Source organism: Chelmon rostratus, chromosome 10 (genome assembly GCF_017976325.1).
Source record: "Chelmon rostratus isolate fCheRos1 chromosome 10, fCheRos1.pri, whole genome shotgun sequence".
In the NCBI taxonomy this organism is placed as follows: Eukaryota; Metazoa; Chordata; class Actinopteri; order Chaetodontiformes; family Chaetodontidae; genus Chelmon; species Chelmon rostratus.
In genome coordinates, this window is record NC_055667.1 from 9,966,572 (window position 1) to 9,989,962 (window position 23,391).

Sequence of the window (23,391 nt, forward strand, 5' to 3'; positions counted from 1 at the left end):
CCCCCCCAGTGTTTCACAGTTACAGGTTTATCATGCACAATTATAATGTCTTTATCACAGCTGTGTACTCAGCCGTGCATGACAGGAAGGTCTATGTAGTCTGTGGTTTGAAGCTTCCTGTACCGCATAGGACGACCTGTCTGTCTTATACAGGAAGGGAGCGGCAGTCACTACATATTATAGGCCCTATGCATCCTCATTAGCTCTCTTTTTGCTTCTCTGTAATGAATGAAGGGGTAATATTGCTGTGTCCCTTTTTGTTTTTATACTTTTTTTTATTTGGGTGTGAACAGCTGAGGATTTAGACGTTCATGTAGTTCAAATCCTTTATGTTTTTCATCTGTTAAGTGTTTTTCTCCCTCAGGTATGTTTTCAGTAGGCAACTGGAATTATTTTCCACAGTCACACTTGCAGACACTGTGATCTTTCTTGAGTCTGCTTGTTCCCTCTTTGCACCAGTGAGCTCAAGAGCACACTGTCACACAATGTTGATTTTTGTACATGAAGCATTCATTTCCCATCTGCAGCTTTTACAGCGTGACAGTCATTTCCTTTCTAACCCACGCAGGCTCGCTGCAGTGAAGACCTGCTGAGAAACAAGATCAAGGCTCTGGAGGCGCAGCTGCAAGTCTGCCTGCAGGTAAGAAGAGCAGCCAATAGTGAAGAAGTGTTTTTTTTAAATCATGCAATGGGAGTCTTTATCAGAAGTCTTTGCAACAACTAAAACATTTTATCCCTCCTAAAACAGCCGACCTTCTGCTCACTTTCGCTCTGTGAATGCAGTGTCCTCTGAGTGCTCTCCTCTGTGGGTTCGGTTTGTATCTCAGCCTGCATTTGCAGGTTTAACTCTGCAGCGTTTTGTCCTTCACAGAAGTTTCCCAAGGATGGCATGAAGAAACTGGTGCTGCAGATGGAGAAGCAGAAGCTGGTGTATGAGGAGAAGGCCCTGGTTGCACTGCAGAAGGCCACACAGGACAAAACGGAAGCACTCTGCAAGGCTGAGGCAATGCAGGTAAAATATCTAGCTCTTAAACAACCACAGCCTTTCTAATTGAGTATGGAGACACACATATAGCTGTCCCTTACTTATTAGGGTTCAGTGGTAGTAGCTCTCTACTGCTAAGCCAGGTGTCAATGTTACTTTGTATGTTTTGCTAGGAAGCGCTAATTACAGCGAAGGCAGAGGCCTTGAAATGGCAGAGCCTTTTTGAGGAGCTGAAGCTGAGCTCTGGACAACTCAGGGAGAACCAGCTCCTCAGTAATGAACAGCTGCAACAGCTGCACAGCCAAGTGGAGGTACGGTACATTCCGGGAGCATGCTGGAAGGTCAGAAGCTTTTGACTTGCAAACGGTTGTAACACATGTGTCCTGTGCAGCTGTCGAGAGCCAGAGAGGCCGAGCTGAGGGACGAGGTGCTGTCATTAAGACAAGAGAAGAAGGAGCTACAGTACAACATTGGCCTGCTGGAAGAGGACAACCAGACTTTAAGAGAGGAAATCCAGCAACTTAGAGGCAAGACACTCAGCCCTTTGACTCATGTTTTCCTATGCCAATTCTGTGAAGGTTCAATGTGAAGCTGCCATTGGCTTTACTCCTGGAGGCAACACGGATTGTTTATTTAAAGCGCTTCCTGTTTCCTAGACGGCGGCGATGAGAGCCAGGACTTTACGATGCAGTGGCGTCTGGCGTCAGAGGAAGCAGAGCCACGAGTGACGGTGAGGAGAGACCCTCAGGTGGAGGAGCAGCTCCGTCACACTGAGGAGAAACTCCGGCTCAAGGAGAGAGAGGTAAAGTGCAGCTGTATCACCTTAAAATGTAGCACATTCACAAGCTTCATGTTTGATAATCACACGTATGCCTTTCACTAAATAATGTATTCATGATTCCACACTACATCAGACAAACATGGTGCCCACCTCCTTTACATGTTGTGAAGAGACTGATGCAAAGTTAGAACTTATATTCACAGAAATGGTCAAAGATGCATTATAAATATGTACAGAGGGTCGTAATACAGCAGATTTTTGTAAATCATTTGTACCACAGGCATATATTAAAAAAACTCTACTTCTCTGTTCTCTGTTTTTGGCCAGAAAAACCTAAAGTGAACGCAACTTCCATGACTCGCTTTGCCAATGTATTTCAAACGATTATCAACTCTATTTAAAAGATATTCATCCAGATTCTTTTAATATTAACTGTCCTTGTTTCTGGAGAACATTTTAGAGATAAAGGTACATCTCGCCATCTCTGGCTTTGCTCACATCTTGAAAAATGGACTTTCAAAGATCACCTACATAATAAATGTATTTCTACTGACTGTCATCAACATACAGTATGTGTCCTTTCCATATGGTTTGTGTTTGTGTGTGTGTGTGTACGCACAGTGCGAGGAGCTGCAGACAGAGCTGTGTGCCATGGAGCAGGAGTGTCAGTCCAGCCAGGCCCGACTGTCGCAGTGCAGGGACGAGCTCCGGCAACTCGGCCACCGCCACAGGAGACCGGTGAGCTCTGTGTGTGTGTGTGTGTGTGTGTGTGTGCCTGTGTCTGTGTGGGGAATTTGAAGCTAAATGTCCTTGCTATACTCAAATGCTCTCATTTGTCCTTACATTGCCAGCCAATGATTGTGACTAGTTTTGCAGTGTTTTTCTGTAGCAGTTTGTCTTTTACACTTTTGCTGCAGTGACCGTCAAACCAGCTCCAACACAACATCAGTAATAAGGACTTTGATTCCCTGCTCATATGTACATTACTGCAGCAGACGTATAAAGAAAACATGTGTGTCCCTCTTTGTTTAGACATCGTGTGGCTCCTGGTGGAAAGTATGGATGTTCTTCCTTCTTCTCCTCTTTGTGGCAGAGGTTGCCATGTTGTGGCTGTGGTATCCTCCTTTCAGAGAGCAAGTTGAAGACCTGTACTCAGACATAGAGACACGCATCGAAGACTATCTCATGAAAATGGCCTCTCCTCAACACTCAAGTTGTTTTAGACCGATATGAAAATGGCGCTACTCTGGAATATTACTTTTGTTGTATTTGTTTTAAAATGAGACTTAGTGAGAAAAAATGAGATGTAGTTTGTGCATATTTTTGTATTCCTTTTGACTCAGAACTCAAATTGTGTGTGTGTGTGATGTGAGATAACGTTGTGCTCATGTGAAAAGAGTTAAAATACAAGTGACCACTTCAAGTGTGAAAGAGGCAACCAAATGTGTGTTAAGTCTGCAACAAGTAAAAAGTGTTTGAAGCACTATCAGCTAACAAGTTAGCTGACGTTAATGACATTTTAAGAAATTGTGAGTTGATGACATCAACAAAATAGTCAGGAGTAGAAAAATAGGAGGCATCGTTTGTACTGTACACGACTTGTTTAGTCCAAAGCACCAACTTGAATTCAGATTCACTGTTGCTGAAAAGAAAAGAAAAAGGGGAGAGTAAGCACTCAATGCAAGAGCCATCGGAGTTTTATATTATTAGAAATAAAGACTATTGTTATTATAACAAATGTTTCTGTCTGCTGGGTTTTCTTGGAAAAAATGTTGAATGTTGTCGAGACAGAGCTGAAATTAAATGGTTACCATAAGATACACTGCTAAGAAAGACGTCTTAAACAAGGAGACACAAAGTGGGACTCCAAGGACGTCATTTACTGTCTCACCTTTGCAACAACATCACTAAGCAGTAGTGAGGAAATGCCTTCGTCATCCACTGACCAACATTTGTTCCCTGTGGGTAAGATCTCATCCTGCTAAGGGACTAAAAGCTCCTGTGTACCTCTGGACTCATCCACACTCAAAAATCTGAACATTTCCATATTAATTTATTGGAAACAACAAAGGCGAAATGTGGGAAAGAGAAACAACTTTCACAGTTAACATTTGTATAGTCACATGTTTTGTCAGATCCTTTACGTAAGTAAAATTAGCAGTGCATCACCGGTTCCGCTCCTCTAGATCATGAAGGTCATGACAGAGCAAAAAAAAATCAGTGTGAAATATTCTTAGCTATCAATAACAATGATTTTCACTGCAGATATCAGGTGCATCACACACTGCGAGGGAGAACTATCAGTGGTGTGATGGCACAGTGTGGTAACTACCAGCTCTTAAAACGACACACAAACGTTCATGGAAACCGACACACACACACACATGGCACCGTCTATTGTCTGATTACGCTCAAACTTAGAGACAAAACACACTCAAAGCTGAGCAGAGTGGGATGCCATTGTTCATTGTATTCGCCGGTTTTAACTGTTCCAGATCAAGCTCCATTCTCAACAGGCACTGACACAGCACATCCGCCACACAGATCTGCAGCCCCTGTCTTTCACCCACATTTACCTGCATGTTCCCCAAATACACCACAGGTCATTGAAGAGATGGATCTTTGCTGGTCTGGGGTCAGTCTCCTGGTGAAACTGAAGGTAAGAGGATGCAAACCGGGTGCAGATGGGTCGGGAGGTTTGTGTAATATGTCACAATATGACAAAGAGGATCTTGCCAAACTCTCCTTTCTTTACAGAGTGATCAACATCTGCAAGATGAGGACCTCAGTTCTGCTGTTTGTCGCGGGGCTGTGTGTGTTGAACGGCATATCCTCCCTGAAGATCTGCGCTTTCAACGTTCAGAGCTTTGGCGAATCAAAGGCTAACAACAAGAGGGTCATGGGGATGCTCCTAAAGGTACTTTACTGTGTGTGTATACAACGAGCAGGGCGACATCCACGTGATACAAGACAGCTGAGAAATCTTTTCTTCTTCTTCTTCTGCTCCCAAGATTCTTTCCCGGTGTGACGTGTGTCTTATTCAGGAGGTCAGAGACTCTAAGGGAGAAGCAGTGCAAGCTTTGGTGAAGGATCTGAACAGGTAGATGCATTTGTGGGTTCAGAAACCGCAAATTTAAAGGATATGGTTGGATAAAACAACATCCAATCAGCACCTTCAACTTTAAACTTCTCTCATTTACGTTGCTGTCAGCAGATTTGACAAATCCAACTCGTACTCCTACGTGGAAAGTGAAAGGCTGGGGAGGAAGACGTATAAGGAGCAGTATGTCTTCATCTATAGGTAAGCTTTATCAAACATGGGCCCGGCACTGTTAACGGTCAGTTTAATGTGATGTCCTTAATGTTGGCTTTTTGTCCTCTCTCATCTTCTCCAGGAGCAACGTGCTGAAGGTCAAAGAGCATTATCAGTATCCAAAACAAGAAGGCGATGGGAGCAACGAAACTGCCACTTTCTCCAGAGAGCCTTTCATCGTTCGCTTTCACTCCCCTACTACATGTACGATGAATGAGAAGCCACCTTTTGGATTATACAGGAAAAGAAATTGGCCTTTTGTACACACTAGTATCCCAGTTATGATCTGAAGCCAGTTTCACAAAGACTACTGCAGAGATCCAACTAACAGTCAGACTTCAGGGAAACGTCTTAACTCATCCTATGTAGTTTTTGACTATAGTAGCACAAATATTCCATGAATTCTGGGTAAATTAAGACTTTCTTCAAGATAAAAAACATGGCAACTATATCAAAGCGCTCAGCTCCCTTCACTCCAGCAGAAAGGCTCTGTCTCATGGATGAATTCAAAAGTTGCAAGAGCGCTTTACTGGTAAACTTCAGTGAAGAGTGGAACAATACAGTAAGCTTCCAGTAGCATTTGGTGCCACCGGTCAGCAGGTGTCACCGATAGTTAGCATGACAACATGGCTCAGAGCTCAAAGTCAGCCCTGATGGGAATGGCATTTTGTGGCAACAATTTAGGAAAAACTAATGATTTACAGGGATATGAATGAATGAATAATCACATCTCTAATATGATTAAAACCAGGAAGACTGGAACACTAGTCTGCATGTAAGAACACTCCCAGTAGATCTGTTATAAATGTCTTGTTGTTTTTACAGTGGTGAAGGATTTCGTCCTGATCGGCCACCACACCTGTCCCAGAAATGCCATGAAGGAGATCGACCAACTGTACACTGTCTTCAAAGGAATTCACAAGAAGTGGAAGACTGATGTAAGTTCAACCACTTTTACTCATTTTGGTCACTTGCTTATCTCCTGTTGGTTTCACATAGGACGTAATTTATGAGAAGCTTCAATCCGCCGAACTTCCCTTTTTGCTTCCTTTCGTTCATCCAGAATGTGATGATCTTGGGGGACCTCAACGCCGGCTGCAGCTACGTCACCATCAAGGGCTGGAGAGCTGTGCGCCTGAGGAGTGACCCCAAATTTCTCTGGCTGATTGGAGACGAGCAGGACACTACAGTCCGTGAGAGGACGCACTGCGCCTACGATAGGTCAGTGACTGCAGAAACTCAATTACAGTAAAGTAGCACTAAACAATTACTTTGCATGTGCGCTCTCTATGATAACATGTTATGATTATGAAATGACTTCCTGCTGCAGAGGCCCATCATGTCAGACAGGGTTGTGCTTTGCATAATATTTCCTACAGGATCATTGTGCATGGTCGTGAGATTATCTCCTGCATAGTGCCAGGTTCAGCTCAACCATTCAACTTTAAAGAGAATTTCCATCTCACTGAGGAGGAGGTACATGTGTCACAAACATGCTTTTCTGAAATTCACTAATGTACTTAACTTTAACATTAATAATGTTCTTTCGATGTCACTTCAGGCTCTTGAGGTGAGTGATCATTTTCCAGTTGAAGTCGACCTGAAGCCCAACCACCGCTACCTCCTCCGCAATGAGCTGTAAGACTCAACAAACCAGGATGCCTTGATTTTAACTGAACTTTTATTTGATTTCAGCTGTTAAAATAAATCAAATTAACCCAACAGAATATTGACTAATAGCAAATGTTCTTTTCCAAAGGCTCTAACTAATTATGAAAAAGGCACTGCACTCATCTCAGTTATGTGAGACACCAATAAACATGAGTTGTTTCAGCATGAAGGAACTGCGTGTTCAACTGCTGGAGTTTTTATTGTGCATCTGAAACCAAAACCACATCAAAGCTGACATCATTTCATGAGCTCATGAAGGTATGCTCCTGCAGCAGCAGAAAACACAGGACAATTCTTTGCTGATTTCGTCTTTTAAGAGACTTTTGTGACGATCTTCGGTTTCGTGGTAAGCTTACAGAATGTAGACATTTGTAGTCATATATTTAGCCAAATCTATGAGCTCTAATGTGTAATTTAAGCGCCGTCTGTTTGACAGGAAGCCGCATGCAGCGACAACAGATGAGAAATACTTTGTGCTCTCTTCCTTTCTGATCGACGAGATCTGTGGTACTGCATTCATGTTTGTCTTGATATAACTCCTACTTTATAAACTATTTGCAAACATGGAACAAAGTTTTGCTGATCTACTAGGTGATGCATTTTCAGGTAAGAAATTTGTCTCGGTATTGTGGTATTTATTGATTTTTTTAAAAAAACTATTTAAGTTTTTCATTTTCAAATGATGCTATTGTTACAGAAACAACTGTTCCATCATTCCCCGATGGAGATTTGGATTTTGAGAGTTTAAATTTTGATGAAAAGCTCGAGGAGGACAAAGGGGGCATCTCTCATGAAAACTTAGCAACAAAGGAAGACGAGGCCCTGCACCAGGAAGCCACTGATCAAACTGCACTTTTGTCTCACATGGAAACTAAAGATTTATACATGGCTGAAAGTGTTGATAAAGAGGAGTCTGATGAGGAGGATTTTCAAGGTGCAGGGGTCATCATGAGCATGGATAAAATACTGGAGGAGGAGGATTACACAAGCTCAGATGGAGATTCTGAACAGGAAGGTTCTGTCTCTGGAGAAGATGAAGAGGATGAGGAAGAGGATATGGGAACAGGAGAGAAACCAGGGGAATTGTTGATGTCGGTCCGCTGTGGCGACGAGTTTTGCGATGATGATAAAGAGGACAGGATCTTTGCTGAGGGACAACCTCTGGCCCCAGAGGGTGCCAAAAACCCTCAAGTTAGAAACGAGGATCAAGGTGGCAGCGAGAGTGATGAGGATGTGTCCTATTTCGAGAGAGTCCCTGAACGTGGCAGTGAGATGATGATAAAAGGTGACCGGTGTGAGGATGAGCAAGAGAGGGAAGAAGAAAAGCAAGAGGACTCGTCTGGTTCTGAGCAAGAGGGCATGAAAATCGAACAAGAAGAAAATGTTCTCGCTTTGTGCTTTCAGCAGGACGTTGATAATCCCTGCACTGATGGCCCAGCGAGAGCACATTTGGAGTTTACAGAAATCTCAGGGCAAAATCTACAGGATCTTGTTGCTGAAGTTGATAGTGAGGAGTATGTAGAGAAAATGGAGGATTTCTCAGGGGAGGAGCACCAAGAGGCAGGTGAGAGCTTTGCAGATTATCCTTCAGACTTTTCATCATGTGAATACCTGGAGGATGGTGGGAAAAACCAAAACAGCAATCACCAGTCGATTGCAACGCAGGACGCCTGCCTGGAAGGAGCTGGGACAGATATAACATGGATGGAGAGAGCTGAGGACGCTGAGGAGGAGGGAGACGAGTATCTGTACAGCATAGATTTAGAGGTGGATGTTGGTAAGTTCAGGAGCCCTGATGTGGCGAGTGGGGGAGAGGGCAGAGGGAAAATAGAGCTTGTCGAGCATGTGTTGGGCGATGCAGCTGTGACACAGTGCGACGATGGAGGCGAGGTGGGTGAGAGTGATTCCTACAGCTCCAGTGATAATGAGGTCCAAGTGAAGAATAGTGATGAGGAACTCTTAGAGAATACGAATCCACAAGATCTAGAAAACAACAAGCAACCGGAGGAGCTTCACGGTGGGAGCAGTGCAGTGTTTTCCAGGTGGAGCACGTCTGACGACTGCAACCGAGATCCAGCAGATTTCAACATAGATTGGAATCTAGATGTGTTAACAAATGACGTCCTTCTGTCTGAAGACCTGTTAACCACAGAGGACACAGACAAAGCGGAAACACCACCTTCACATGTGACTCTAACAGAAGACAACAGCTACTCGGTGGTACAGAGAGGGGGCGCAAAGACCAAAGGCACTTCTAACCAGGGATCCCTGGATGACAGCTTCTTCTTCAACACCGAACTCGAAGCTTCTGGGATCTCTGAGCTGGGACAGCTGGGAGACGACGAGTACGAAGGGGAGAGAAACTGGGAACAGGAGCAGGAGAGGATAAAGGCTTTCTATGAGTTTTATGATGACAGCGACGGCGAGAATGGAAGAGAAGGTGAGTGACGATGAGGAGGGTTTTGTGAATTATATGGATTAATATTGACATTTTCAAAGTGTTGTATTCAGTCCACAATTCATCAGTTTGTATTTATTTCTATTTTTCTTCACAGGGAGGCAGATAAAAGTTCAGTTTTGTACAGATCCACTATCTCAGGTCCTTCACTATGAAACTGAGAGGTGAGCAGAATGTGTATTAATTTTTTTTTTCCTTGTACAATAACTCAAACCTGAGCTGTGACAGATCCAAACAAAAAAAAACTGTGTGATTCCTCCCTTCTTAGCAGTGACAGAGAGTCATTCAGCAGCTCCACTGATGGGGAGGATGACCTGAGCGCCGGCGAAACCTCTGAGGTTTCCATGTGGACACGTACTGTATGAGCACACATGTAAACATACACATGAGCACATACGCTTGATTAACTGAGAGATTAACTGCTTTGCCTTTGCCCAGGAACCAAGGGAGCCCAACGACACCACGCAAATGAAACCTGCTTGTGATCCCCCAAATACTCGGCTACCAGAGAATTTGCCAGATTTCAGCAACACACAAATCTGTACCAGGAAGCACAAAGTGTGTACTCGCTGGCCTTTACTCAACATTCATTTGGTTTATTTGTCCCTTTATTGTTTGTTTAATTGTACCTCTTTGTTCCACCTTTTTGTTTCTACAGTGTCTCAACATGCTGAAGCTCACAGTTAAGATGGGTGTGGCGATCATGATGGGACTGCTGATGTTCTGGCTGGCCACAGACCAAGCGAGCTGGCTCAGCCAAATGTTGTTCTTTTAAGGCAAAACCTAATTGTTTGCCCTTATAACGTGTTCACGTGCTTCCAGATGATGAAAGAAAACTGACAGTATCATCTTGTAAAACGCAATGTAAAATATTCCAAACTTGTGTTCTGTTATCTGTAATATGCAATTTTCGGCTTAATAAAGATTTATCTTTGTTTACAATGAGGCTTACACATTTGTATGAATTGTAGATAAATCATGTCAGCATCACTCTTTTGCAAATAATGTAGACTAAATTTTGGATTAAATAGGCATAAATCTAATCATATGTGGTGGACAATAACTCACTTTACTTGAGTATTCCTGCTATCTGCCTCTACTCTTCATCATCACAGAGGAAAATATAATACTTTTTATTTCAAAGTATCTGGTAGTTATAGCTACTTTGCAGATAGTTGATTCATAATTAAAGATACAGTTCATTGTTACAGATTAAACTATGCAACATTATGCAAAGATACAACATTACATACTTTTACATTTTGATGCATCAGTGATAATAATAATTTGAAAAAACCTTCATAATGACTTCTTTGATTTTAATACTTTTGCTGATAACCACATACTTTCACTTAATGCTAATTTGATGACTGAAGTTTTAATTGTAATGGAGTGTGTTACATTGTGGCATCAATTTACAACTTTTACGGAAGTAAGGGATCTGATAGCAACATTAATATTAGCATTAGTTTTACTCTTAATAGCATTAGTATTAGTTAATATTAGATTATATATTATTATAATATCAGCCAGCTGGTGGCGCTGCTTCAATACTGAAAAGGAGCCAGAATAAAAGAAAGACACCGTAAAAAGAATTTGTCAAACGGAAACGGAAATGATGTACCAGTTGACTAAAGGTGCGTATGTTTTATCACTTGGATAAAAAAATGAGGGCGGGGTTTAGTTTTACGACTCTTCCATGGACCCGTTCCACTCCACAGAGGACTGTCGCCACTTGCCACGCAACAAAACGAGCCCCCGGTCATTTACGGTGGGAGGAGTCATGGTTGTTGTTTCAATTTTAGCAACTGAAACTAGCATTAGAGGAACAGCTTGACCGAAACCAAGAGAAACATAAAACTATAAGCTAAACGAATAAGTCGAGTTAAAGCAATGTCTTCGCTCAGCAGTAAATCTGCACAGGAAATTAGTGACCTGCTCGATGAATACGAGATAAAGCACGGGCCCGTGGTCGGTGAGTGGCTCAGATTGAACGTTCACGCCAGCTAACTTCACAGGCTGGTAATGGTTGGATTTCTCTGTATACATATTCTCACTTTTTGTAAAATACACGCTGTGTGTGACTTTCTTTGTACACAGACTCCACCAGAAGTCTGTATGAGAGGAAGCTGAAAGAGGCCATGGCCAAAGGGAAAAGGGCGAAGCCATCAAATGACAAAACCTACTACAGAGAAGAGGGTAACCGTGTCTTTCACCCACACTCTGAACAGCAGTGATGACCAAAGCCTTACTTTGATAAATACATGTACAGAGCACACAGAGATGTGTTTTTTTGTTTTGTGGAAACATGTGTGCTTCTGTTGTGTTTAGATTAACGAGAAATTGGATGGTGCATGCTGTTTGTGAACCTCTGCCTTTGTTCAGAGGAGGCAACGTATGCTTATTTGAATATGCTTTTTTGCTGAACTTGTGTGATCACTCAAGTATTGCAAATGTGCAGTGGAGTGTTGCAATGGAAATCTACACATGCCTTGACATGTAGCCTTGTGTTTGTGTCATTTCAGAGGAGGAAGTCACCTATGTTTACAGGACACCTGTAAGTATCTAAAAAAAAACAAATGGCCTGTTGTGTCTGAATATGTCTGAAAAATTGAACTTATACTCCTTTATTTCCTGATCTGAATGAGGAGGGCAAATACACAGAAATCCCAGTAAACCTTAAATCAAATGCGGCCACAGTTCAGGTGTTGAGCATATACTATAGGTAACAACTGTTATATCAACACTGTAAGATTTTGATACTTATTATCGCTGCTTCAAATTTTTTAGGTGAGGAGCGACTTTTCTGGAGACAGGTCCGTTCTCTTACAATTCCTCTATTATTAGCCCCAAACACTCTGAGCTAACACAAATCAATCTAACTTTACCTTTTTCTTGCCTCCCCAGTGGGTCTTACATAAGGTCAAGACCAGAGTGGACTGAGAGGGAATTTGAGCATGAGTAAGTTGGAATCATTCAAACCTTTGCAGAAGTATTTGTCTGTTATTGAGTAGAACAAAATCGTCAAATCTGTACTGGTTTGTGTGTCTCTCTCTACAGGCCTACCTACACAAGCTACTCAAGGCCAAAGCCTGAATACAGAGGGAGAGATTTTGTTGATGAGTAAGTGTATTTACACAAAGTCAAGTAGTGTCACCAGATGTCATCAGTTTTGTTAAATTGCCCGTGTCAGCTGTTTGAGTCCTGCAGATGTGCCACAATGCAAATTTCAGTTTGAAGAATCTATTCAAGAAGACCTCCATATGTAGAATGTAAGCTGCATTCAGCGTGTTACTCAACACCTCCCGCCCCTCGTTTTAGAGCCGGAATTAACAGTTATTTCTAACAGTGCTTCAGTTACTGGTTACTTTAAAAGTGAAGATTTTACATACGAAACGTGAAACGTGAAATATCTTTTGTGCAACGAGTAGTTGATGGTATAAAACAATTCATTATCAGAATTCTTGTGGTTCAATTTTTTATGAAAATTACAGTGATTGGCCCAGATGGGGGGCAGCATCGTAATTATGTTCAATAATTATTTGAGGTAACCACAAACAGGTCGAAACAAGGTCACATTCTATTACTGCTAGTGCGAGATGGAGAATTTTAATTATGCACTGCAGCATAATTCCTCTTAATTCTTTTTCAGGCCTCACATGTACGACACGCCATCCACTTACAGAAACACCTATTTGAAATCGACACCCATTAAGTCTGGTGAAGATGCCCCGAAGGCACCCAAGTCGTCTCGCCTCATTCCACTGTGGGTCCAGTTTGTGTTCTTCCTGGCTTTCGCCGTCTTCCTCTACATAGTTTTTTCCAGTATGGAGACTAACGAACCCCTCAAAGGAATCCAATGATTCTTTTTAAAGTCAGTTTACGTGAGTTACAGTTTACTATACTTCATGTTCATTTTAATTTGAGGAATGTATTTTTGGCTGATGGCTTTATTTTAGACATTGAAATTGTGATTGAAGCAATATTTGTGTGCATTGTAAGTGCTGTTTATTTGCTTGCTTTTGTTTATATGTAAAATATCACCAGGCTTCACTGCAGTACCACCACTAGATGAGGATGCCACTTTAAAAGGACACACTGCATCACTCTTAAAAAAAAAAAAAATCTCTCTTACCTGGACAGCAGCTGTTTAGCTACACAAATGGTTTCAGTGGGATCTGTTGAGGTTTTGGAGATGATCACTGTGAATCTATCTGGGAAGATCACACTTTCATCCAAACCATACATTTCTTACATCAACACAAATCCCTCTTGAGACATTAATAGACCATTTTTTTTAAATTTGAGATGCCATCAAGACAATTTCACCAGATTTAAAGCAACTTTTATTTTTTTAAGCAATATAAAGACATTGAATGAATGTGTCCATATCCCCCCCCCCCCCAGGCTTTTGCCACAGTGTGAATCAATCTGCAGTTCAGTAGCAAAGATACCGCAACAGATTTATTTAGCATCCCATAATGTTCCTTTTTCAGTGTTCTAGTACCTGGGTGTCTAACACTCTGATTCCATGTATACTGTCAATATGGAGATTCATCAGATCTTTGTAATTTATATAATCTTGGGGTACAACAGTGCTTCCTTTTGTCAGTTATCAGAAATAATTTTATTAAAGTACAGTTGGGACCATTTGGAGACCAGCTGTAACTTAAGTGCCTCAGTGTTTTTTTAAGAATAATTGGGACATAATTGTTCATGTTTTTTTTTTTAGTGTTGAATAAATAAGTTTTATCCCAGGATAAAAAATATCACATTGCACTGTTTATACAAGTTGTAATGCTATGTTTATGCTTTGTTTAAGTAGAGCCAAATCAAAGATATCACACTTGTATACTACATAATTCTACTTTTACAATCTGGAGGTTGTGTTGTGATTTTTTTGTATTGCCCTTTCTTAAACTATAAAAGAGCTTGTATATGTAAACATTTGAAACTTCAAGTACTTTAATAAGGAGCTAAATTTGAAATGTTTAAATAATTGAGGGTATAAAAATAAAAGAACCATATTATGTTAAAAGCTTTTTCCACTTGTGTAGTTTGATCTGATGCTATAAATCAACCTACAGTACATGAAATATTTGTACAACGTCAAACTGATTGAGCCCAGAAGCTCCAACAAGAGCAGCATTTTAATCAACTACAGCTTCTATTTACACATTTTTAATGCAGTATGTATGTATTAATGTTCTATTGTAAATGACATAAGATGCATAGTAGGGTTAGACTTAAAGTACAAAAACAAATTCTAATCCTTTTAGGATTGTTGATCTGTGGAAGCGAGTACATAATAAGCTAGTGGAGCCAGTGGTAATAAATATAAAACAATGTTTTTAAACGGTATATATATATACAAAGACCTGAGGAAGCTATGTCACCATTTCCCCAGTTTAGCTTTTAGTAGCAGTCTTCCACTCCGTACATTTGTAGTCGTGGCAGTAGCCGAGTACATGTGTAACTGAAGTCTATCTTGAACCAAGAATGACTTTGACCTGGAAATAGTTTTTGCTGTTTGTCAGTCTTCTGTGGCCATTATCTTACATCTCACCATAATACAAGGCTTAGAAGCCTATTGTATCATCCCAGCAATAACTCTAGCATGCAGTTTGGCATGAGAGAATACTGCAGTGCAGTCTTAGGTCTATTTTAGAGTAGGGTGGGCAATATGGCCAAAGTCTTCTCTCATGGTATATGCAATTTTATATCATGATAACCGAATTCATTTTGATACAGTAATTGTTCTGTAAATTCAATCAAGAAATGGAGTAAAATAAACATACCGTGTCAGATTTTCTAAATCCAAACCATGTCCGCACGTCAGAAGTCGCACCCTTATTAATAACAAGTTCTTCTCCCTCATCTTGGGTTAGTAGTGATGCCTCCTGCTCTGTATTTACAATCTCACTCTCCTCCATGTTTCCTTGTCACTCTTCTCTTGCTTCAGCTGGCAAACCAGCGCAGAGGTGCATTACTGCCACCAACTGTCGCTCTCATTCAAGTAGTCCCACAACCCAAATCACAGAACCTTATGAGGCAGCAACATTTGCAAGATCGCACCGAAAATATAGCAGAGACACTAAGGGTTGGCACCTGTAATGGAAAAGGTACTGCCAAATCTCTACTGTCACATAATATATACCATCATATTACCCAACCCTATGTTAGAGTCCAGTAAAAACTGTGCTGAACTGGGTTCACGTTGTGCCTTTTCCAAAGGTGTGATGGCGGACCGACCAAGCTGTTTCGTTCTGTGTGATGTCCCCGGCTGACTGAATCCATGATGGACACAGCGTGACAATTTGGTCTGTTTACGAAAGAAGAAACACAAAATGCTTCACTTTACTTCATTGGTGTTGCACAATTAAGAATATTGACACGGATGAGAAATATAATATTACAGTGCCTATGAAAAAGTATTCACCCCCGCTTGGAAGTTTTCATGGTTTATTCTTTCACAATATTGAATCAAAGCAGATTTAATGTGGCTTTTTTTACACTTAATAACAAAAACATTAACCTTTAGTTTAAAAAATGGTCTAAATTAACTACCAAAATAAAATACATGTTTTCTTCATTCCCCTTTAATAGTACGAACGTAAATAACTACTGGTGCTAATTAGTTTTAAACGTCACAGTTATTTAAATGGAGATCAGCTATGTGTATCAAGGCAGTTCTGTATCCAGAAGGTCCAGATGAAGACAGAAGAAAGCCCCAAGGTATAAACGTGATTTAAGAGCACAAATATTAAATCTCCTTTGATTTACTGATGCAAAATAATAAAAAATACAAATTCCAAAGGGGGTTAATACTAATTTATACTGTAGGAACTGTATGTATGAATATACCTTAGTTATCTGTTGCCTGCATACCCCGTCATAGCTTGTTAATTGATAAGGCGACATACGTGTTGTCCACACCTACAGACAAAAGCACATCTGTTACTCTGGTTACACATCCAGGGTGCTTCCTAAAAATCATATTTCTGTCTAAAGCTTAAAGGCTTCTGGTGGAAAAGGGAACTTACAGGTTCTGGTCTCTCGCTCCAGCTCAGAGGGCTTCTTCTCCTTGTTACACAGTACCTTGGCCACAATGATTATAACAATGACGGCTACAACGAATGTCAGGCCAGACACGAGCCAGCTGATCACCATTGGACTCAGTATTGGATCTGGGTCTGAGGGAGAGAGGAGTTATCTGTTAAATACAGGATGTTTTTTTTATAGATGAAATTTCATCTGCCACTTACTGATTTGCAGTTTTTGTAGCTTAAGTACAGTTGCAAGCAAGAGCAACACATAAAAACTGTAGATATTAACATTGGTATTCCATTTTTAGCCACTTAGGTTTCAATCACACATCACATACATACAGTATGCCATTCTTTACATATAATATCTATCTATCTATGGTCTGCCTGTACAATATTAACAGCTTCACCTCTGATAGCTATCGGCAGGGGCTGGCTTTCTCTGGAGACAAAGGTGCGTCCACCCAACTGGACGCGATACAGGCAGTAGTAGTAGCCCTCGTTGGAGCTCTGAGCATTGGGGAAGGTGAAAGTGACAGACGGGGTGAGGGCAGGCAGGGACTGGCGCACTGTGCCGTTGGAGCGGATCAAACGCAGCTGGAAGGAGCCTCCAGGGTACTGCTGTGGGGTGGAGCAGGTGATGTTAAAACTGTGGCCTTTAAGGACGGAACCACCCGGAGCCTCGGTAGATGTGTTGTACCAGTGGTGGGGAGTCAGGAGCTCCACTGTGATCAGTCAAAAAAAAAAAAAATAGGTTATTATTCATTAATACAGAGTTTTAAAAAAGAAAAGATGTGGATTCAGTGTGAACCCAACTTGAGCCTTAGCCATAATATTACAATATTCCCTCTGCCCATTAAATGCTTTTACAAAATATTCTAAAATAAAATAGCCTATTTGGTGAGGTCACAGCCATCTCTGTTGACTCTAGATTTTTTGCTACAACTAGAGAAATCAGAACACAGATGAAATGACAATTATATGTAACAAAGCTACAATGAAAAAAGAATGACAACACACAGTGGCAGTTAAAAAACATGGAAAAAAAAAAAAAAAACCTCAGCTCAAAAGGTCCACTTTACTAGTTTTCGGAGCTTTCAATTGCATCTCACAGTCTTTTTCAGCAAATGGAGCTGGCTATATGCGTGTTTACAGAGGAGGCCTTTCAGCTGTGGTTTTCAGTCTTCCATCTCACACATTTTTGACAAACAGATGCACTTCTTTTCTAACCAATCCAGATGGCTACACAGGCTGTGCAACAGTTTGCACTTCACAAATGCAAACATAACCTGCAGCATATATTTTTACGTTTTTTATTTTGTCTTACATTTTACATGCACAAATACAGTGACTGTGTTGGGCTCTGAATGTTGCCTAAACGTGGGTGACCTATGGCCAGCCCTGTGCCTGAATGTTGAGACAATGTAAGGTGTCAACACATGACTGTCTTTGACAGTGAGATGCAGTTGAAAGTTCAGAAAAACAGCAAATGGACTTTTGTGGTTAGTTACACATACTATTCAACAACAAACTTTCATATTCAAATCCAAAATGCTTGGCATGCTGTTAGTTAGGAGTAAAGAAATGTAATAAAATAATATCAAACGTGATTTATGACAAGGGACTTAGGAGAAATTAAAATCAAAATTGCCATAAGACTCAAATGCCTAATATAGATTACACAACAATATATGGTGCTGTCGGAAGCAGCATTGATGCAACAGAGGTAATATGCATTAGACAATGTGATTATGACTCACCAACAGTGATGTTGATGGAGCTGCTGGGTGGAGAGCTGAGCAGCTGAGAAGGGAAGCCGCCCTTAATCCTGTACCGACAACTGTAGCTGCCCTGGTGAAAAGCCTCTATGTCAGACAGTGTCAGCTCCACTCTGGTCTGGGTCTGGTCTGCCCTCTGTGTAACCAGTGGTGTGGACACTCCATGCTTGTACAGATGGAAGTCACTGAGGTGGTGACCGAGCGGAACACTGCAGCCGAAGCGAACTGCCTCCCCGGGAGAAAACACAGTGTGAGGCGACAGCAGGGTGAGGGTGGGCGTTAAAAGCGTACCTGTGAGTAAAGAAAGATTGTTCACAAAATTACGTCCTTAAATTGTGATATGTGAATGAACCATACTCTTCAGCTTATCAATTACTATGTTGACAAACAAACTGTGTTAAAATTATCCAAATGGGCTTGTTGTACAATCTTACTTTCGTTTAAGGTTTCTTTCCTCACAATGATGAACTAGTGGTCATTCATTTACAGATCACAGTGAACAAGAATGATACGTGTCTGTCTTTGTTGCTTATGTTGCTGTTATGACAGTGATCTGTGTTCTGCTAATATTGTAGGTCGTCTGGTAAACTGAATGGATTGATGCTGGCCAAATTTGACCCATGACAAGGGTAATTTACATGGCTCAGTGTCCCAGATGTTATCTGTCTATTCCTAGTATTGTCTCAGGCATGTCAAACTCATTCCATAAAGGGCCATGTGGCTGCAGGTTTTAGTTCCAACCAAGGAGGAGCACACCAGGCTGGAATCAATTAATCAGCTGATCTCAGTCTTCAGCTGATAACTAAGTGATCCCTTGATGTTGATTGGTTGGCCTGGTGTGCCCCTCCTTGGTTGGAACAAAAACCTGCAGCCACACGGCCCTTTATGGAATGAGTTTGACATGCCTGGAGATCATATTTGGGATATACAATGTCCAGGTTATTCTACACAGGCTTTAGTGTTTACAGGTACCAACTCAAAGATTAAAGTCTGGAGTATGCAGAACACTGCAAAACCCCAGAACTTCTAACTCACCTGAGCATTTCACCCCTGCATCATTCTCATGGGTGCAATAGGAGTTACTGTGGAGGACAACAGCACAGCGTGTCAAACTAGACTCATGTCCAGAGCACTGGACATGCCGCAGCCAGATCTCTCCCCTGCCTGCACCGAATACTGCACCATGGAGGGCAGATTCGGCTAAGCCACAGCCCAGCTCCAGGCACACCACGTCAGCCTCCCGGAGGTCCCAGCCGTGGTCGCAAACGGTCCCCCACTGGTCATGGCGGAGTATCTCAACTCTGCCAGAACACTTGTTCTCCCCATCCACTAGTCTGACCCCACCTGTGGATCACAGATAAAACTGCTAAGAGACAGAAAGTGCGGGAACGCCTGTCAATGCAGCAGGTTTCTATCAATCCCAGGCTTACCAAAAGCAGTGACTCCATCCCACAGGACACCTGACAAGCCTGTGTGGAAATTATATGAATTATAATCAGGAAAATACAGATTAAAATCTATAAAAATGTCAATAACAGTAGCGACTTACAGTGAGCTGCTTGTTTATTAGGTTGACTTACCAGTAGCCAAACTAATGTGGTCTGATACAACAGTCCTGCTTTATCAGGGATTCAGTTTGGTCTGAAATTATTTGTTGACTCAACTTTGTCATCACTTTAGAGGCTGTGGTCAGTGATGCTGTTGAATTGTGCTGCACACATTAACACCTCTCAGTATAACACAATTCAAAAAAACCACAAGTTACAGCCACCAACATGACTACACATCTTGAAACATACACTGAACATTAAAACCTCTACGACAGTAATATTTATGACAGCTAGATGGACCTAACAATACTGGTAACTGAGTGTATACTTCAATGCTAATACGCGAGCTAAGTCATAGCATTACTCACAAAACAACAACTCTCAAGTCAAAAATGCGACAAAACACCCTTCTCTTTGAAGAATGCAATGCAGCAACCAATGCAATAATGCCCATTAGAGCTCAAATAATTGCTGGTTCACTTATCCCGTTGCATAAGCACATGAACCATAGGCAACCTCGCTCTGGTCCAGTTTCAGAACTAGTTAGCTGGCTAACAAGCTTAGCTAACCACTAATAACTGCCTCGGCTTACCCGTTAAAAGGATATGGAGGAATCTCAGCATAGTTCCCCTCACCCTTCCATCAGACTGCCGGGTGAGAAGGATGCCCGTTGTCCTGGTGACGATGCTGACAGCCGTTGTAAACTAAGCTAGTGATAGCACGAGACATTAGCTAGCTCGTGTGCTACAAACGGCTGGACTGGCTAACTGGAGTGAGAGCTAACGGCTAAGCAAGTTTGAGCAACTGCAATTTACGGCGCGGGTTAACGACATTGTCGATGAATGCTCACGTTAATGCCCTCACAAAGTAAGTAATGCATTCACAGCTCCACGAGATGAAGCGAGGCTGCCGGTGCGTCCCGGTGACTATGTCAATAATATGATGTCCATGAGACTGCTCGGGGTCACGTTAAAAAAGCTACATGCCGTCACGCCGCCATTCTCGCGTCAACAGTCAGAAAGTTATCCCGGCACTGAGGCGTTCTCCCTGCGGCAGACAGAGGTCACCACAAGCCGCAGCGCTGCATTTAAACCTATTAGCTTTGTCCTTATGGAGAGTCACGACTCAGGACAGGGGCGTAGCTACAAACCTACATACTCATTCATTATTACTGCAATGTCAGAAGAAAGAGCGCCTTGGATTTTCTTTCTTTTTTCCCTTTTTAATATGTTTAACGAGATTACAACATTATAGATTGATTTTAAGAACTGTTAATTTACTAGTGCTTTAAAGATAAACTGTAAGATAAATCTTAAAGCAATACAGCTCATAATAATAATAACATAATAATTACGTAATCGGTCACTGTGATTGTTCCCCCTGTACATACTGGCTACAGAGACAGTAGTAATTCTGTTTATATTCAGTTACAGACTATGTGCACATATTTCAATTTATTTTGCAATTAAATATTATTTTTATATGTCAATCAGGGTCATAAAGGCCCGTTAACAAAGCTACAACCTCTTAAGCACCAAAATCAGGGAATTGCATACTAAAAAAACAGATGGATTGTTGTAATAACAATTTATTCAGATTTTTATCATCATAGCTGGAGAACTGATGATGTATTAAAATATTTACACCCTGTACTCTTTTCTAATAAGGAAGAGAAACAGCAAAAGGGATTTTCTTTCAACCCTGCCTGCCTATGAATTTTTCTTATCAATTGCCTGTAATTGATCTAAAAAGCATTAGCCAATGGTTCGTTAGCATTAATAAAATCATGAATGACAACCTTTATAAATGGTGATGTATTAGAAAGTGGTACCCTCTTGTATACATTTCACAGTGGAGTGACAGGCAGCCATAGGGGACCAGCAGCTCTGTCACTGGACATGAACATCCACCATTCAGAGAATTAACACCGACACAGTTCTCCTGCTCCAGTCCTCCCACTTAAAACCATTTGGTCATGAGCCTGTTCTTCTAAGTTAGACCGGCCGATGTGGATGAATCAACCAAAACCACAAGGAAAGGAAGATATTTTTGCTGATTCATGTTTGTTGTCAGATTGTGTCACACACCAAGTGACCAGTGGCCAAAGGCATCTTTTTCCATTTTACATATCATTTTCCCGTCATAGATGACTAGACTTTCCTGTTTTTTGTATTGGAGTTTAAGTAACTAATTTATACCCATGATGAGCCACTGGCATGAACAGAGACCTGTCCCCAGGGCCCTGTCCAGGAAGGCTTTTGCAGGTAGTTTGTTCAAATGGACCCTGTAAAAAACAACATATCCTATGAACCTGCCTCAGTCTAACAGTGATCTGCAACTTGGGAGAAGAGATACAACCCTGATTCCAAAAAAGTTGGGATGCTGTGTAAAACTAAAAAACAAACTAAAAAAAAAAAAAAGCAGATGCAATCATTGGCAAACTAACTCCGTTTACAGCTAACGGTTCTAAAGGTTATCGTTTCATGAACAACCCTCTGATTACAAGTGCACCTACTACACCTGCCCTGGCACACCCTAACTTGGGACATAGTGTGCTTTGCTGATATGTAAATATAGGCCAGAGTTAATGCTGCATTCATGCCCTGTGGGCGATGATTTCAGTTTTAAGTTACTGAATTCTGCCTAAAACTTAAACTGTGGCAATCGACAACAAGAAAATACTGTGGAAGAGCTACAACCCTGATTCCAAAAAAAGTTGGGATGCTGTGTAAAAGAGAAATAAAAACAGAATGCAAAAATTTGCAAACAAACAATCATGTGTTCACAAAGTGAACCTCACTCCATCCTCGCTTGTTAACAACTGAGCCTTTCCAGGAAGCTCCTTTCATACCCAATCATGATACTATCACCTGTTACCAATCAACCTGTTTACCTGTGGAATGATCCAGATAGGTGTTTTTGGAGCATTCCACAACAGTCAACAGTCTTTTGTTGCTCCTGACCCAACTTGTTTGAAATTCAGAATATGCAGATATTTACAAAAATCAGTGAAGTTGATGAGGTCAAACATTGAATATGTCATCTTTGTACTGTTCTCAACTAAGTGTATGTCAAAAGGGATCAGCAAATGATCACATTCTGTTTTAATTATGTTTTACACAGTGTCCCAACTTCTTTGGAATCAGGGTTGTTTTTTCCATGCAAGCCACAGAGGCTCCAAAACATCAAATTTGAGTCTAGGCCTTAGTCCAATCCATAATTTGTGGTAGGACTAGTGACACTGTTGAGCTGTGGTCCCGATGCAACTTGATGGGCCATGGTCAGTTTAACGAAGAACAGGCGCAAACTGTAGTGTCTAGATGTATAAAACTAATATGGACCTATTATACCCGGCAACGCAAGACTAAATGCCGCCAAGAGTGACTTAAAAGGGTGATGCCTGTGAGTTTTATGCATTCAATTATTTTGCCTTTTACATTTGTACTTAATTTAGGCTAAAATGTACCCTTTTCCTTTCACTGGTTTAAATGTCGGTTAAGCCAGATTACTTTCACCATGATTCAATGTTAGAAAACAATAAAGCCAAAAAAGTCAATGGGGGTGAATACATTTTATAGGCACGATATGAGGAGACAGAAATGTGGAAGACTTTTCCAGATCTGTGACTGTAGTTGAAACAGGTATTACTGACAGAAAGTTACACACTCTCAGCAAGTTACAGGCCAACTACATCCCTCACATATTCTGATTTGTCAGCTATTGAGTCATCTTCACAGTGCGACAACCCTGCTCTACCCATGTGCTTACAATACAGTAAAGGCAGATTTTTTGTATAAACAGAATCATTT

The 23,391-nt window shown here is 41.3% G+C and overlaps 3 protein-coding genes across 11 annotated transcripts; 2 read left to right on the plus strand and 1 right to left on the minus strand.

Annotated features, from left to right (window-relative positions):
* The first annotated feature begins 20 nt into the window (after positions 1-20).
* Positions 21-3,498, plus strand: LOC121613093 (TRAF3-interacting JNK-activating modulator). Its single transcript, XM_041946369.1, has 8 exons — positions 21-364; positions 569-640; positions 872-1,012; positions 1,159-1,296; positions 1,377-1,512; positions 1,642-1,787; positions 2,388-2,504; positions 2,799-3,498. The coding sequence occupies exons 3-8, from the start codon at positions 890-892 to the stop codon at positions 2,997-2,999; spliced, it is 861 nt and encodes a 286-aa protein (XP_041802303.1). The 5' UTR covers positions 21-364; positions 569-640; positions 872-889; the 3' UTR covers positions 3,000-3,498.
* A 630-nt stretch (positions 3,499-4,128) lies between these two features.
* Positions 4,129-10,150, plus strand: dnase1l1l (deoxyribonuclease I-like 1-like). Of its 8 annotated transcripts, none has more exons than XM_041945458.1 (10): positions 4,129-4,425; positions 4,524-4,683; positions 4,778-4,866; positions 4,978-5,067; positions 5,162-5,283; positions 5,905-6,017; positions 6,143-6,300; positions 6,459-6,555; positions 6,641-7,096; positions 7,170-7,293. In XM_041945458.1, the coding sequence occupies exons 2-9, from the start codon at positions 4,543-4,545 to the stop codon at positions 6,719-6,721; spliced, it is 891 nt and encodes a 296-aa protein (XP_041801392.1). In that variant the 5' UTR covers positions 4,129-4,425; positions 4,524-4,542; the 3' UTR covers positions 6,722-7,096; positions 7,170-7,293. The 8 variants fall into 8 exon arrangements, with proteins under 8 accessions (XP_041801392.1, XP_041801393.1, XP_041801391.1 ...); XM_041945459.1 differs by having other exon boundaries at positions 4,981-5,067; XM_041945456.1 differs by lacking the exons at positions 4,129-4,425; positions 4,524-4,683; positions 4,778-4,866; ... (3 more) ...; positions 6,143-6,300; positions 6,459-6,555 and adding exons at positions 7,448-9,190; positions 9,306-9,372; positions 9,480-9,546; positions 9,647-9,766; positions 9,867-10,150 and having other exon boundaries at positions 6,848-7,096; positions 7,187-7,356.
* Positions 10,151-13,900: 3,750 nt separating this feature from the next.
* On the minus strand, positions 13,901-20,603 carry si:ch211-150o23.3 (deleted in malignant brain tumors 1 protein). 2 transcript variants are annotated; one of them, XM_041946680.1, is made up of 8 exons: positions 20,175-20,603; positions 19,463-19,501; positions 19,068-19,376; positions 18,015-18,257; positions 16,665-16,979; positions 16,252-16,401; positions 16,073-16,144; positions 13,901-15,530 (listed from the first exon to the last, which is right to left on the minus strand). In XM_041946680.1, the coding sequence occupies exons 1-7, from the start codon at positions 20,203-20,205 to the stop codon at positions 16,101-16,103; spliced, it is 1,131 nt and encodes a 376-aa protein (XP_041802614.1). In that variant the 5' UTR covers positions 20,206-20,603; the 3' UTR covers positions 13,901-15,530; positions 16,073-16,100. The 2 variants fall into 2 exon arrangements, with proteins under 2 accessions (XP_041802614.1, XP_041802613.1); XM_041946679.1 differs by having other exon boundaries at positions 18,015-18,323.
* Between the last annotated feature and the right edge of the window lie 2,788 nt (positions 20,604-23,391).

Coding starts and splice junctions, on each gene's coding strand:
- dnase1l1l (XM_041945452.1), top strand. CDS start 7,314: ATGGAACAAAGTTTTGCTGATCTACTAGGTGATGCATTTTCAG. Junction 9,191..9,305: donor CGGCGAGAATGGAAGAGAAG/GTGAGTGACGAT, acceptor TTTTCTTCACAG/GGAGGCAGATAAAAGTTCAG. Junction 9,767..9,866: donor TCTGTACCAGGAAGCACAAA/GTGTGTACTCGC, acceptor TTGTTTCTACAG/TGTCTCAACATGCTGAAGCT.
- LOC121613093 (XM_041946369.1), top strand. CDS start 890: ATGAAGAAACTGGTGCTGCAGATGGAGAAGCAGAAGCTGGTGTATGAG. Junction 1,297..1,376: donor AGCTGCACAGCCAAGTGGAG/GTACGGTACATT, acceptor TGTCCTGTGCAG/CTGTCGAGAGCCAGAGAGGC. Junction 1,788..2,387: donor TCCGGCTCAAGGAGAGAGAG/GTAAAGTGCAGC, acceptor GTGTACGCACAG/TGCGAGGAGCTGCAGACAGA.
- si:ch211-150o23.3 (XM_041946679.1), bottom strand. CDS start 20,205: ATGCTGAGATTCCTCCATATCCTTTTAACGG. Junction 19,502..20,174: donor CCTCCATATCCTTTTAACGG/GTAAGCCGAGGC, acceptor ATTTCCACACAG/GCTTGTCAGGTGTCCTGTGG. Junction 16,980..18,014: donor CTCCATCAACATCACTGTTG/GTGAGTCATAAT, acceptor GACTGATCACAG/TGGAGCTCCTGACTCCCCAC.